We start from the raw sequence: 14,740 nt of genomic DNA on the forward strand, positions 1-14,740 counted from the left end.
CCCCCAATATAATTTTAATTTTTATTTCCCTAATGACTAGGTCTAGTGAACACATTTTCCCTTTGTTTTATACATGTGTTTGTAATTTTTATTATTATTTCAAGATTGTTAATTTATTAATGTGTGGAGTCTGTTTTGTGTTTGCATTTGTTTTGGTTTGTTTTCAGTTCTTTATAGACATGAAAGATATGAATCCATTTTTAGATGTATAGGGGTCAGAATCACAGTACACAAATTCTTTGAATCCAGTCTCTGCTCTATCTAATGAAAAATGATAATAATAAAATCATCTACACCCTAACACATTGTGAACATTCACTATGTGTAAAATGCTTAGCAAAGTTATTAGTATAAAGGGATGTTGATAGGAATATTGGCTGTAGTTTTTGCAGTGGTTATCGACCCAACCCTGCAATAACAGGGCTATAAGGGGTTCTGAAGTTAGAGTTAGCAAGAGAACTAAAAGACCACTGAGTCTTCAGACTGAAGAGTTGGTGTTCTGCCGAGATCTATCTACCCCAAGGGAATGAGTCAAGAGGTGATACTTTGCCTCTATTTCCATTCTTGGAGGCACCCAGGTCATTTAACAATTCTAATTGTTCATGCAATTTTAAGACTTTCATGCTCTGTCTTCTTATACACTATTGGAAATGTGTAAAACTTTTTTGTTATTTAAAATTCAACTTTGCCGGGTGGTGGTGGTGGCGGCGGCGGCGGCGGCGGCGGCGCATGCCTTTAATCCTAGCACTTGGGAGGCAGAGGCAGGCAGATCTCTTTGAGTTCCAGGCCAGCCTGGGCTACAGAGTGAGTTTCAGGAAATGTGCAAAGCTACACAGAGAAATCCTGTCTCAAAAAAAACCCCCAAAAAACAAAAAAACCTGAAAACCATAAATGAATGAATGAATGAATGAATGAATGAATGAATAAATAAATAAATAAATAAATAAATAAATAAATAAAATTCAACTTCATATGAAATCCCACCTCATGTTCCCCTCGGGTACTTGATGGCATATGTTAAAGGTGGCAATTCAAAGGACTTAGTGTCAAGATACTGAATGTATGAAACTAGGTTTAGTTTTTATATTTGAAGTTTAGCATTATTTACTTCTTACAAATATTCAAGTAAACTTGGAACTAATTGTTCATAAGAAAATTTGTTATATTATGATGTAGTAAATAAGAAACAAATCCTGCATGACTTTGCATGAACACCTATAGAGAACAATATAATGAATTGACCACTTGAGAATTGACAGATTTTGGAAGCTTAATTGTTTTTGCCCATGAATTGACTCAGTGTCCACACCAGAAAATAATGTTCCATGATACTTCCAAATTCACAGTTGAATTTTCAGCATCTTCAGAGATTTATCCCCAGAGGAGGCAAAAGTTAAAAGATGACTACATAACCACTACAAATTTGACTTTTTACTGAAAGATGAATGTGTTCTCACTTCAAGAGGTAGGACTTTGGCTTTTGGTAATGAATCTGGCTCACTGGTTTTCATTTATCACCTGAGAAAAAACATTTATGTACTCAGTCACAGTGCTAAAAAAGCAGGTGTAATCAAGTAGTCAGTCCGTGAGTCATCTTGGCTGGCTCTGTTTCTATCATAAGTTTAATGAGATCAAGCAGTCATAATCAGAGTACCAGGATCCCCGTTTACCTACACACAAAACAGTAAGTCATAATTTTCAACATTTTCTAAATGTGTTAAAAGAGTTGAGTGGCTTTGGGTCTTTACTGAAATTTAAGGATTCAAGTATAATATTTAAAAGTTGTTAAAAATTGTGCACAAAGACTTAACTCTGCTTGGAAAAAGCATACTATATTGTATGCCACTGCATATATGTGGAAAACAACATTATTTCATGTTATAAAAGCCCAATTATAAACTAGTGTTATAGCAGGAAGTCATTCGATTTGAATAAGCCCATTTTAGTTATGTGTGGAGTATCTAGTGTGGTTTTTCATAGTGATTGCATAGATATTTCAAATTATTTGTTAAAACATTTCCTATTTCAAATATATAAAAAAATCTAACAAATTTACAGTAGATAATTTTATTGATAATTTGAAATTTCTGTCTAGTAGGTGTGTGAATAATAATTTATGTAGGGAACTCATACATTATCTATTAACAACCTTAAAAAACAGCCTTCCATCAATTCTGGTATATAGGAGTCAAAGATTTTTATTAATTGACTTTATTATTATTTAGATGTTAAGTAGGGGGTTCAGACAGCTTGGGGGGGTCTAACTCTGATTTTACTGGCTGTTATGTATCACATTTATATAAAAGAATCTCTTTCAAAGTTATTAAAATAATATTTTGTGAAAATGTAATACTTTATGTAAAACCAAAACATATTTATGAAAATATCACAATTTCATAAATTACCTATTTGCATTCATGCATAATTATTAGATTAACACTTGTTTTTTTAAGAAGCATATAAAATATTATCTGCTATCTGAGTATTTCCTCCAAAGCTCTTTGCATTTATCTTCATTAATATACCCAGAATTTATTTCTTTTATTCTCATCTATCTTCTCTTTTTATATTTTGCTTTAAGCTGCACTTGGTTAAACAACATAACATGTAAAGAAAAGGGCATATCACATGAGGGAAAGTTTTTAGGTAATTGGGCTAAAGAACTTAAAAATTATAGAATGATTCATCCCTGCAGGAAAATAAAAATGGATGCTTGGACATCTTTAAACATAATTGTATTGTGTATTAATGAAACTGAAACTACCTATTTACAAATCCCTTCCTGTAATGTCTCCATCACAGCTTTGATCTGGCAGCAGCTACACTGTCCCATGGCTTTTCTGGATGATGGGAACTACACTGCAGTGACAGAGTTCATTTTATTGGGCTTAACTGATGATCCAGTCCTCAGAGTCGTCCTCTTCATCATCATCCTGTGCATCTACCTGGTGACCTTGTCTGGGAACCTCAGCACCATCCTCCTCATCAGAGTCTCTTCCCAGCTCCATCACCCCATGTACTTTTTTCTCAGTCACTTGGCTTCTGCTGACATAGGGTACTCATCTTCTGTTACTCCCAATATGCTTGTCAACTTCCTGGCGGAGAGAAATACCATCTCCTACCTTGGTTGTGCCATCCAGCTTGGTTCAGCTGTTTTCTTTGGGACAGTTGAATGTTTCCTTCTGGCTGCCATGGCTTATGATCGCTTTATAGCAATCTGCAACCCACTGCTTTACTCAACCAAAATGTCCACACAAATTTGTGTCCAGTTGCTTGTAGGATCATATATCGGTGGTTTTCTTAATGCTTCCTTCTTTACCATTTCCTTCTTTTCTTTCCTCTTCTGTGGACCAAATCGAATCAATCACTTTTTCTGTGATTTTACTCCATTAGTTGAACTCTCTTGTTCTGATAACAGCATCCTTACAGTTATAGATTCATTTTTTGCCGGGTTCATCATTTTGATCACAGTACTTGTCATAGCTGTCTCCTACATCTACATCCTCATCACCATCCTGAAGATGCACTCCACTGAGGGCCGCCACAAGGCCTTCTCCACCTGCACCTCCCACCTCACTGCAGTCACTCTCTTCTATGGCACCATCACATTCATCTATGTGATGCCCAAGTCCAGCTACTCCACAGATCAGAACAAAGTGGTGTCTGTGTTCTACATGGTGGTGATCCCCATGTTGAATCCCCTCATCTACAGCCTCAGGAACAATGAGATTAAGGGTGCTCTGAAGAGACAGCTTGGTAGGAAAATACTTTCTTAGAGACATATGTTATTTTGAAAGACTTGCTATAGTAATAATACCTAATTGATACAATATTAATGTGAGTGTCCTGAATGAAAAAACTGATGACACTGTTAGCATGTGAGGAGCTTTTCAACAAATATGGGCATTCAAATTTCATGATGCATAGAAAATTAAAACTTTGTTTAATAAAAATCAAATTAATTTTTAAAATTGATTGCATAAATTAATCATACTGATATACTTTTGAAGTTACATAAATATTTTTCAAACTTGTTCATCATTAATCATGTTACAGATTGGATCTTAATTGCTCCCAAAGTCTCATGTCATTGGCAAAAACCTATTCCGTATTGTGGTGCTAGTGGGGAATGCTAGAAACATTTAGAAATTGAGACTAGTTGTGATATTTACTTTACTCAAGGCATGCCATAAACACGATATATCACTCAGAACTTTTTCTATTTTCCTTATTGGCCAGGAGGTGAGTGTCTTTGTTCAACCATTCATTTCTACCATAAAGTGCAAACACACACCATATTAATGGCCTCAACTCACCATAGACTGAGACCTCTAAAATTCTGTTCCAGGAATAACACTTTGCTTTTTGTTTATCAAAAAACAACACCTTTTTTTTTGCTTGTTGATTATCTTAGATATTTGTTATAGTAACAGAAAGCTGATTAATACAGACTTCAATCTGTTGGGCTGTGTGTGTGTGTGTGTGTGTGTGTGTGTGTGTGTGTTTAATGTTAAGCTATCTTGAGATACATTGTTAACTATATCCATCCTATTACATGATAAGAAGCAACAAGAAACTAAAATTCCTAGGAATATTATAGAAAGGTTATCTGTAAGGCTGAACTGTGTAGACACATAAAACTTCTGATCTGTGGTCCTGGCCTTTGGTCATAGCCTAATTGTGGCAGTCTGTAGAGAAGAATAGGGAATCCACCTCTAGTTAATCTGTAAATTTCTATTTGTAATAATTTTTTCTATTTTAAAAGTTTCATATATTATAGTATGTATATTGATCATATCTACTATCTTCCCCAAACTTCATATAGTGCCCTCAGTCAATGTATCCTTAACTTAATATCCTTTTATAAATATTTTGAATTATTTCCTTTATTTGGGGGATTATAATAGGATTATATCCTCTGTCTTCACTCCAAATCCTCCCATATGCCCCTCCTTGCTCTTTCAAATTCATAGCTTCTATTTTTCACTTTTATTATTAACTCCTGAGTCCAATTAGTGCTGCACATATACACATGGGTGTGTGGATATCCACGGGGTATGTAACATACCAGCAGCTGTGTTCACAAAAGAGAGTGACTCTCCATCCTCAAGAACTATCAATTGCCAGTAGCTCTTTTGACAGGGTTGAGACAGAGCTCTTCTTCAAATTCTGCTAGAATTTTGATAGCCTTGATCTTGCACAAGTAACTGTATTAACTGGGCAACAGCCGCATTCTATACAGAAGTCAGAATTGCATAGCACTTTTCTCCATCAGCCAGTTCTTACATTCTTCCCAATACCCTTCTGCAATGTTCTCTGGGACTATTAAGGTGGATATTGGTATTGATGACCCATGTTCAGATGAGCACACAGAGTACTTTGACCATTTATAGGCCTCTTCATTAATCACTACACTCTGCACAAAGAAGCATGTCTCACCAAGGTTAAAAGCCACAGCTTCTTCCCTGGGTTCATGATTCCTGCCTCCATGAACTCCTGACCTTTGTGTCCCTGCCAAGCTCTGGCCTCTTGCCTGTGCTAATGTGTGGTGTTTATATACCAGGTCCAAAGTTTGAGTTCTTGTGCTGGAATGAGCAGGTTCCCAAGTTTCCAAGAACTAAGAGAAACAAACCAAAACAGGTTCCCAGAAGAATCAAGCTTCTAACTTCAACCATGAGACTGAGAAAAGGAAAGTTTTAGAAAGACTTCATGGCCAGAGACACACCCTGCTCTGCATGCTGGGGCTGCCCTGGCTGTCTTTCCCTTGAAACTGTGGTTATGTTCAGTAGAGATTCAGGCAGTCTTCAGATGATTATGGCTATCACACTCATTCTTTTTATTTTCCTATCTCTGCCTGATTGCTTCAGAAAAATTCCATCTTTGAATATATTTTAGAATTACTGTTTTTGATTCCTACAGTAAGGGCTCTATTCTATGTCACTGGGTTTATGATAGAAAATAAGTCAAAATAGAATTTATCTTCTATGATAGGTTTCCAAGAAGGAAAATTAAAAGTAAGTGATATGGACTATGAGTTTCAGTTGAGTACTTTGAGGGAACAAGACAAAACAAAACAGAAGCAAACAAAAAAGAAAACCACCTGAGTATAGGAAGTTGATGTGCTAGGGCACAGAGTGTTCAATATAGTCATCTCTCAGAACTCAATACCCCAGCAAGGACTGCAGAATGTTCTTCCATTCATCTTGGATGGGATGCTCTCTTTGTACAGTTAGTTGTATGAATTCAGTATTCACACATGTGAATGAGATTTCCTTTTGAATTTTCAGTTGCAACAATGACAGAATTGGTCATTTTAATCAACCTCATAGGGACCACAACTAGAACAAGTAATAAGTGATATGTTATATATCAAATTAGTGTTCATAGGGTAACAATTCTGTAAACATCTCTAGAAAGCATAAGAACATGGGTAGGTGACCTTACATTCAAATATTCTCTCTTAACCTTAGGGATTTGATAATTTAGAAGAAAGTACTACCAACATGCACTGTAGGTTTAATGTTCTTTGGTAATAGGTAGGGCAAAAGCCAAAACTAGGTTATATCCCTAGGAGACATGCTATTGATAGACATCACACATACTCTAAAGAGAACAGAAAATGTAAGTAAGCAAACCATTCACAGATAGAAGCCACAGAGCTCTGGGTTTGAACTTTTATGCAATGTGGTCAAAAACAAGAGATATCTCAAGGCAAATTGAATAAATCAACAAACAACTTTTAGCTCAAGTTTTCCTATCAAGTGCAGAGAAAGATTGCTAAGTGAATAGGAACACAGGAATACTAAATGTAGAAGTTAATGAAAGCAACATATAAAAGAAATGAAACATTTGGTTGATATTGGGAAGAATAAATCCAGGTCATAATATATTAATTTTATTAGAATGATCACAGATACTTCAAATGTATATAATTACAGAAAATCAAAAATAATGTGAAGATGATATAAAAAATGTTCAGAGTGGCATGGCAATATAATAACAGCCAGGACAATATGTCCTTACTGGAGTTCAGCAACGCTACTAACATAGGTCCTGAGAAATGTAATGTAGCTGATGCATGTGACAAAGACCTTAAAATCCTCTTTGTCATGATAGTGACCCTTAAAGAAGAAATTAATAAATCCCTTAAAGAAATTTATGAAAAACAAACAGTGGAAGGAAGTGAACAAAACAATCCAAGATTCAAAAAATAGAAATAGAATCAATAAAGAAAAGCACAACTGAGAGAAATTTGCAAATGAAAAATTTAAGCATTTGAACCAGAACCTCAGAGGCAAATCTCACCAACAAAGTACAAGAGGTGAAAGGGAGAATTTCAGGCAATGAAGACCTGATAGAAAAAAAAAATGGATGCCTCAGTCAAAGAAAATGTTAGATCCAAAAATCTTCCAGCAGAAAACATCCAGGAAATCTGGACACTATGAAAAGACAAAACCTAAGGTTAATAATAAGCATAAATAAAGAAGAAGAAAACAGCTCAATATTTTCAACAAAATCATAGAAGACAATTTCTCAAGCAGAAAGAACACCAAACAGACTAGACCAGGAAAGAAAGGCCCTTGGGCACATAATAATCAAAACACTAAACATACAGAACAAAGAAAAATATTAAAAGCTTAAAGGGAAAAAGACAAAGTAACATATTGTAATGGCTTGTTTTGTGTGTCAACTTGACACAAATTAGAGTCATCAGAGAGGAAGGAGTCTCGGTTAGGAAATGCCTCCATGAGATTAGCTGTAAGGCAATTTCTCAATTACTGATCAATAGGGGAGGACCCAGCCCATGGTGGGCTGGTGGTCCTGGGTTCTATAAGAAAGCAGGCTGAGCAAGCCATAAGAAGCAAGACAGTAAGCAGCACTCTTCCATGGCCTCTGCATCAGTTCTTGCCTCCAGGATCCTTCCTTTAATATTAACAGCAAGATGCGAGTGTAAGCCAAATAAACCTGGCACAGTCATATCTGAATGAAATGGCAGAAGTCATAAGACTGGCACAGCCACTTGACAATGATCCAGCAAAGCTGAACCACATGATGGCTGCCATGTCACCTTTGGTTTTCATCTCCACCTGTTGCATACTTGGGGCACCTTTAATATTTATACAGTTTGGGGATGTTGTATTGATGGAAAATTTTGTATGAATCATTTAAACCTTTTCCCAGCAGTATTGTTTCTAAGCTTCCCCCGGAAAGTCCTGAACACACTACCCCCCCTCTTTTAGGGAGCTATTCTTATCTACTTGAAGGTCTTCCTTATGCCTTGGAGGTTGTGATACATAAAGAAGCCAGAGGTCTCTTCATGAGGCTATGAGACATTCTTAAAACATCTGTTCCTGTATTTACTCAGGAATAAGATAATCAAAACAAAGTAAACTTAAAAAGATCAACAAGACTCAGTGGGCTAGAAGAGTTGTCCACAGTTCAGATTACAAGCCTCTTCCCACTCTATACTCAGACAATTATTTGGCACATACTTCTGCACTACACAGAAACATATTGATGAGCCAAGTATGGAGTGGAAAGATGATAAAAGAACGAGATGTCAAGACCTCCCTTTCTTAGAAAAGTTAGCACATGCAGAGCCACTGTGGTGTCATATGACCAAGGAACAAGAGAATGCCAAGATTAGACATATAGACAAATTCTATAAACATACAAATGTGAATATTGTGTTATGCCAGAATTTGAATAATAACTGCAGCAGCTTTAGCCTGAGGATTTTTCCTGGGCACTCTGACCATTAAGAGTTAATACACTCCTTGGAACATGGCAAAATGTCCAGAGTGGCTTGAAGTTTTATTTTGGTCTAGTGTCCTTGAAGCAACCAAAGCTACCAGCCTGAGAATAGGCTGTCATATGATTCTCAATTCTTTTTTTTTTTTTTTGAGACAGGGTTTATCTGTATAGTTTTGGTTCCTGTCCTGGATCTCACTATGTAGACCAGGCTGGCCTCAAACTCACAGAGATCCACCTGGCTCTGCCTCCCGAGTGCTGGGATCAAAGACATGTGCTACCACTGCTCGGCTGCCTCTCAATTCTTAAAAATTGGGTTTTGGCTTAATGAATAAGTATGATAAATCTGTTTATTAATGATGTCAAAACTCGAGGGAAAATTATTGGAAATGATAACTCTCTTCTGTTTTAGTTTATTAATGATGACTAAAAGATGAGCAAAAAGAAGTGAAACACATGTCCAAAACCAAAAATGATATGATCTATGTTTTGGAGCATCATGAATGTATCCCTGCTTATTAAATTCTGTATAAATAAAGAAGCACTTTGGCTGCTAGTCAGTCAGGCTGCAAGATTCTCCTAACCATCATGGTCTGGCTCAATTCCTTCCCTCACCAACACCCTACACCCTCTGCTGGGACCCGTCCACTGCTGGGGATGGCTCCTGGCATAAACCCTTTCATCCCTAACTTGCTTTTTGTTCATGGTGTTTGGCCACAGCAATATAAATCATAATTAAGACACATATACAGGCAGACTTTTTAGAATAACACCTGATTTCTTAGTAGAGACTCTAAAAATCAGAAAGGCCTAGACAGATATTGTACACATTCTAAGAAAGCACAGATATCAGCCAAGACTACTATACCCAGCAAAACTTTTAGTCACAGTTGATGGATAAAAATAAGACATTCTGTGATAAAACCGAATTTAAGCAATTATGTATCTAGAAATCCATCCTTACAAAATGTGCTAGGAAAACTCCAACCAAAAGAGGTCAATCACTCTCAAGAAAACACAAGGAAGAAAAAAATCCCAGACCAGCTAATAAAAAGAGGGGAAACACACACACACACACACACACACACACACACACCACCACCACCACCACCACTATCACCATCACCACCGCTGTCATCACCACCACCACCACCACCACCACCACCATCACCACCACCACCACAAGAACAACAATGAAATAACAGGAATCAACAAACCCTCCTCACTGATAACTCTCAATACCAATGGTATCAAATCCCCAGTAAAAAGACACAGACTAACAGGTTGGTTTTGAAAACAGGATCCATCCTTCTGTTGCATCTAAGAAGCACACCTTACCATCAAAGACATTACTTCAGGGTAAAAGGATGAAAAGAAAATACCTATGATGGGACACCTTGTGCAACTTTGAGGCAGGGGGAAGTGCTTGGACTTGTCTCTACTGGATGTGCCTTCCCATGGGAGGCCTTGCTTCTTGTGTGTATGGAGGAGTGGGGAGTGGGTTGGGGGGAGGCTGGGGGGCAGGAGGAGGGAAGAGGGGGATCTTTGATTTGTGTGTAAAATGAATGAAAAAATTTTCTTAGTTAAAAAAAACACTATTCATTTACTAAGAAAAAATTCCAAGCAAATATACCTTATAAGCAAGTTAGTGTAGCCAATTTAATATTTGAGAAAATAGAGTTCAAACCAAAACTAGTCAGAAGAGATAGGAGAGGGCTGTAGGGTTAAAGAGCCAGCCAAAGAAATATACCCTGACCCTGAGACCAGAGCTAATTCACTGGCCCTGAAATCAGAACCAAAATGTTAAAAAGGGCCAGTGAAACACACCTTGGCCTGAACCACAATAAAACACACCTTGGCTTGAAACCAGAACCAAAGTAACACGCCCTGTCCTTGAACAACTCAGCATGAAAACAAATCAATCCCTGAGTATGAAACCAACCAATCCCTGAGACAAAAAGGGGGAGATGTAGTGGGTAGCCATTCCAGCTTGGATCTGGAAGTTCCAACCCCCATTGAGACTCTGGCAACTGTCACGCCTATGAGGCGGGGCCAAGGGAGACGTCTGGAGACCCGAGACCTGGATGGGCGAGTGCTCTCTCTGTTCCACGACCCTAGACGGTAGAGGTTGACTGAGCAGAGCTCCAGAGAACACCGCTGGACTGCGAAACACCTTCCCCACACCCCCGCAATCTACCTATTCCTTCATTTGTAAGTCACCCACTAAATAAATCTTCCTTTTAACTACATGGAGTGGCCTTAATAATTTCACCAATAGGCTTAATAGATATCTACAGAACATTTTACCCAAACATAAAAGATTATATCTTTTTCTCAGCATCTTATGGAACTTTCTCCAAAATTTACTACATAGTTGGATGCAAAAGGCAAGGTTCAACAGATACAAGAAAATTAAAATAATACCCTGTATCCTATCTGAGCACCACAGACTAAAGAACAGAAACAACAGAAAGCATACAAACTCATGGAAAATGAACAATTCACTACGGAATGAAAAATGGGTCAAGACAGAAAAAAAGAGACTTTCTAGAACTGAATGAAAAATGAACACACAAAATATTGAAATTCATGGGTTATAAGTAAGGCAGTTCTAAGAGGCAAGTTCATAACATTAACTGCCTTCATTAAAAAATTGGGGAGATCTCATACTTGTAACTTGACAGCACACTTGAAAGCTCTAAACCAAAAAGAAGAAATCACATCCAAAATGAGAAGATGGAAAGAAATAATCAATTGAGGGCTGGAATCAATAAAATATAAAAAAGGTGCTGCTTCTCTTTATATTTATTATTTTATCATATTTCATCACTTTTTATGAATTACTTGAATTTAATTTAATTTTTCTATTGTCATTTTAAGCAAAAAATCTTTGCATTGTTTTTAGAATGATGTTATCAGTATTATAATATGCATTCAGAGAACTTCATACTTATCTCTGAAGTAATTTTGACAAAATATAAAAATACCCAAGACTTTATATGTTTAATATCCTAACACTACATTAATATTATATTAATCTGCATCTTATATATAGTCATATAAAGGCACCATGAGGTAGCTTTAAATTTTTTATTTAGTGTGATTTATGGATTCCAAAATATAATGAATACATATTTATATTAAGCTAGGTATTTACAAGTTAAATTCCCTTTCTATGTTCCTGTAACGAATATATTCCCCTTGTTCCCATAAAGTCCATATTTCTGATGGCATAATCCAGGTCACTGCTAGAACAAGAGCAACCACTGGGACATGTAGGAATCTCAGAGAGTACATTCTGGAATTTTCCATCTGGAAGTTAAGAGAATAATGAGTATATGCTGAATTCCAGCTTCACTTATTTGAGGTGAGGCTGCTTCCCTGTGCTTGTACATGGAGTGAGCAAGAATGGGCTCCCAGAGGACCTTTGTTTTCAGAGAAAGAGATTCAACATTTATGTGGAGACTTTAGTGGGTGGCACTGGAAGTGGGAAAGTCACTGTTCTCTCATGTGAAAATGAAAATGATAAAAGCAACTGCATTCTAAAATTACATTGAAAGTTCAATATGTGTAAAATGCTCTGCATAATTTTGAGTGTGAAGGAGGTCTGAAGGTATATTACTTCTAACTACTGTAGTGGTTCTTAGCATATTCCCTTACATGTGGGTCTACAAGGGCTTCTGAAGTTAGGATTAGCAAGAGAAACAGAGTAAGACTGAGCCTTTGGGTTGCAGAGTTGACATTCTGCTGTGATCTACCTGCATCAACACACTGAGTGAGAGTTGACACTGCACTGTTGCCATTCTTCTGTAATTTTTTTACATGTGTAAAGTAAAATATTTTACTTTCAAGGCATTGATGTTCTTCCTTCTGAGATGTGAGTAAAAGTATTGTTATATAACACGACTTTGCATACAGATCCCCTTATGTTTTTCCAAGGTACTTAATGGTGTACATAACAGTTAGCAATATAAGTATTTATTCTCAAATACAAATTGGAGGGTTGAAACTAGATTCAGTGTAAACTTGGAACTAATTTTTCTTTCTTTTTTCTTTTTTTTCATTTTTGCATCTTGATACTGTACTTTATTTTTTATTTTATAATTTAATTTAATTTTACATATCAACCAAAGATTCCCTTGTTCTCCCCTATCCTGCCCCCATGCCTTCCCCCCAGCCTACCCCCCATTCCCATCTCCTCTAGGGCAAAGACTCCCCTGAGGATTGAGTTCAACCTGGTAGATTTAGTCCAGGCAGGTCCAGTCCCCTCCTCCCAGGCTGAGCCAAGTGTCCCTGTATAAGCCCCAGGTTTCAAACAGCCAGTTCCTGAACTGAGGACAGGACCCGGTCCCACTGCCTGGATGCCTCCCAAATAGATCAAGCCAATCAACTGTTTCACTTATCCAGAGGGTCTGATCCAGTTGGGGCCTCCTTAGCTATTGGTACATAGTTCATGTGTTTCCATTCATTTGGCTATTTGTCCCTGTGCTTTTTCCAGTCTTGCTCTCAACAATTCTCACTCATACAAACCCTCCTTTTTCTTGCCAATTGGACTCCTGGAGCTCCAAAGGATACAGTCAACAAGGCAAAGCGACAGCCTACAGAATGGGAAAAGGTCTTCACCAACCCCACATCTGACAGAGGGCTGATATCCAGAATATATAAAGAACTTAAGAAATTAGACATCAAAATGCCCAACAGTCCAATTAAGAAATGGGCCATAGAACTAAACAGAGAATTCTCAACAGAGGAAACTCAAATGGCTGAAATACGTTTAAGGAGTTGCTCAACATCCCTAATCATCAGGGGAATGCAAATCAAAACGACTCTCAGATACCACCTCACACCTGCCAGAATGGCTAAGATCAAAAACACTGAAGACAGCTTATGCTGGAGAGGATGTGGAGCTAGGGGAACTCTCCTCCACTGCTGGTGGGAATGCAAGCTTGTACAACCACTTTGAAAATCAATATGGCACTTTCTTAGAAAATTGGGAATCAATATCCCCCAAGATCTGGAACTAATTTTTCTTAAGGAAAGTTATTACAATTTGCTGTAGTAAATATTAAACAAGTCTTAGAGAGAAGCCTTAAAGAGCCATCTGGTTCCATAAGTCATTCATGTACAAGCCCATGGATTTTATCTCAAAGGGACAAATATCAGTAGCTTCAGAGTATTTGTCATGTTGACATTTGCCTTTTCCTTTCCCACACCATCATACAAGCTCCTGACATCATCTTCACCACATGTGTGTAAGTATGTTCCTAAACAAGCTGGTGCAGTCTGTGGTTCCTAGTGTGGTTTTCAACTATAAGAATAAATGGGATGCATCTACTTTATAGAGTCTTCTTTCAAATTGAGCATCAATAATTCTGCTTCTAATAGGTAACTGTGACATTCATATACCTTAAGATGAATTTTTTTCCAAGACAAGGTTTCTCTGTGTAGCCCTGGCTGTCCTGGAACTTGCTCTGTAGACTAGGCTGGCCTTGAACTCACAGAGATCCTCTTGCTTCTGCCTTTCTAGTGCTGGGATTAAAGGTGTGTGCCATACCACCTAGCCTTAAAATTGTTATTAGTGCAAGAAGAATTTTAAAGTAACAGAACTGCTTCAGTAGTTTTAGCTCTTGACTCCTGTGGAAAGCTTGTTTTCACAAGAAAGCCTCTGCAATGGCCATCCTGGTATAGCTGGACCTTCCTAGGGTGCTCAGAGTAATGTGAATGGTCAGTGGCAAAACTATTGCTAAGTTTGAGCAGAAGAGTCTATGAAAAGTAAATCAGAGGAAAAAGTCAAGTATTTAGACAGATTAAGCACTCCCTTCTATACCCACTATTTATCTAAAGAAGTGGCTAATAGATCCAGGGAAAAGACAGAGGGTCACTGATCTGTGTCAACCAGGAAGTGTGCCAATGAGAGCTCTAGATGTTCCGTGTCCAGTGGAGAGGAAAAGAGGGGCAAAGCACAGTACATGCAAAGGAACAGTTTAGT

The 14,740-nt window shown here is 37.5% G+C and overlaps 1 protein-coding gene across 1 annotated transcript; it reads left to right on the forward strand.

The window, feature by feature from the left end:
• Positions 1–2,737: 2,737 nt before the first annotated feature.
• Positions 2,738–3,776, forward strand: LOC114710449 (olfactory receptor 502-like). Its single transcript, XM_028894612.2, has one exon. The coding sequence runs from the start codon at positions 2,832–2,834 to the stop codon at positions 3,774–3,776; it is 945 nt and encodes a 314-aa protein (XP_028750445.1). The 5' UTR covers positions 2,738–2,831.
• The last annotated feature ends 10,964 nt before the right edge of the window (positions 3,777–14,740 follow it).

This window comes from Peromyscus leucopus, chromosome 1 (assembly GCF_004664715.2).
Source record: "Peromyscus leucopus breed LL Stock chromosome 1, UCI_PerLeu_2.1, whole genome shotgun sequence".
Classification (NCBI taxonomy): domain Eukaryota; kingdom Metazoa; phylum Chordata; class Mammalia; order Rodentia; family Cricetidae; genus Peromyscus; species Peromyscus leucopus.

Bases quoted from the DNA above. Each gene is read 5' to 3' on its own strand.
- LOC114710449 (XM_028894612.2), top strand. From the start codon at position 2,832: ATGGCTTTTCTGGATGATGGGAACTACACTGCAGTGACAGAGTTCATT.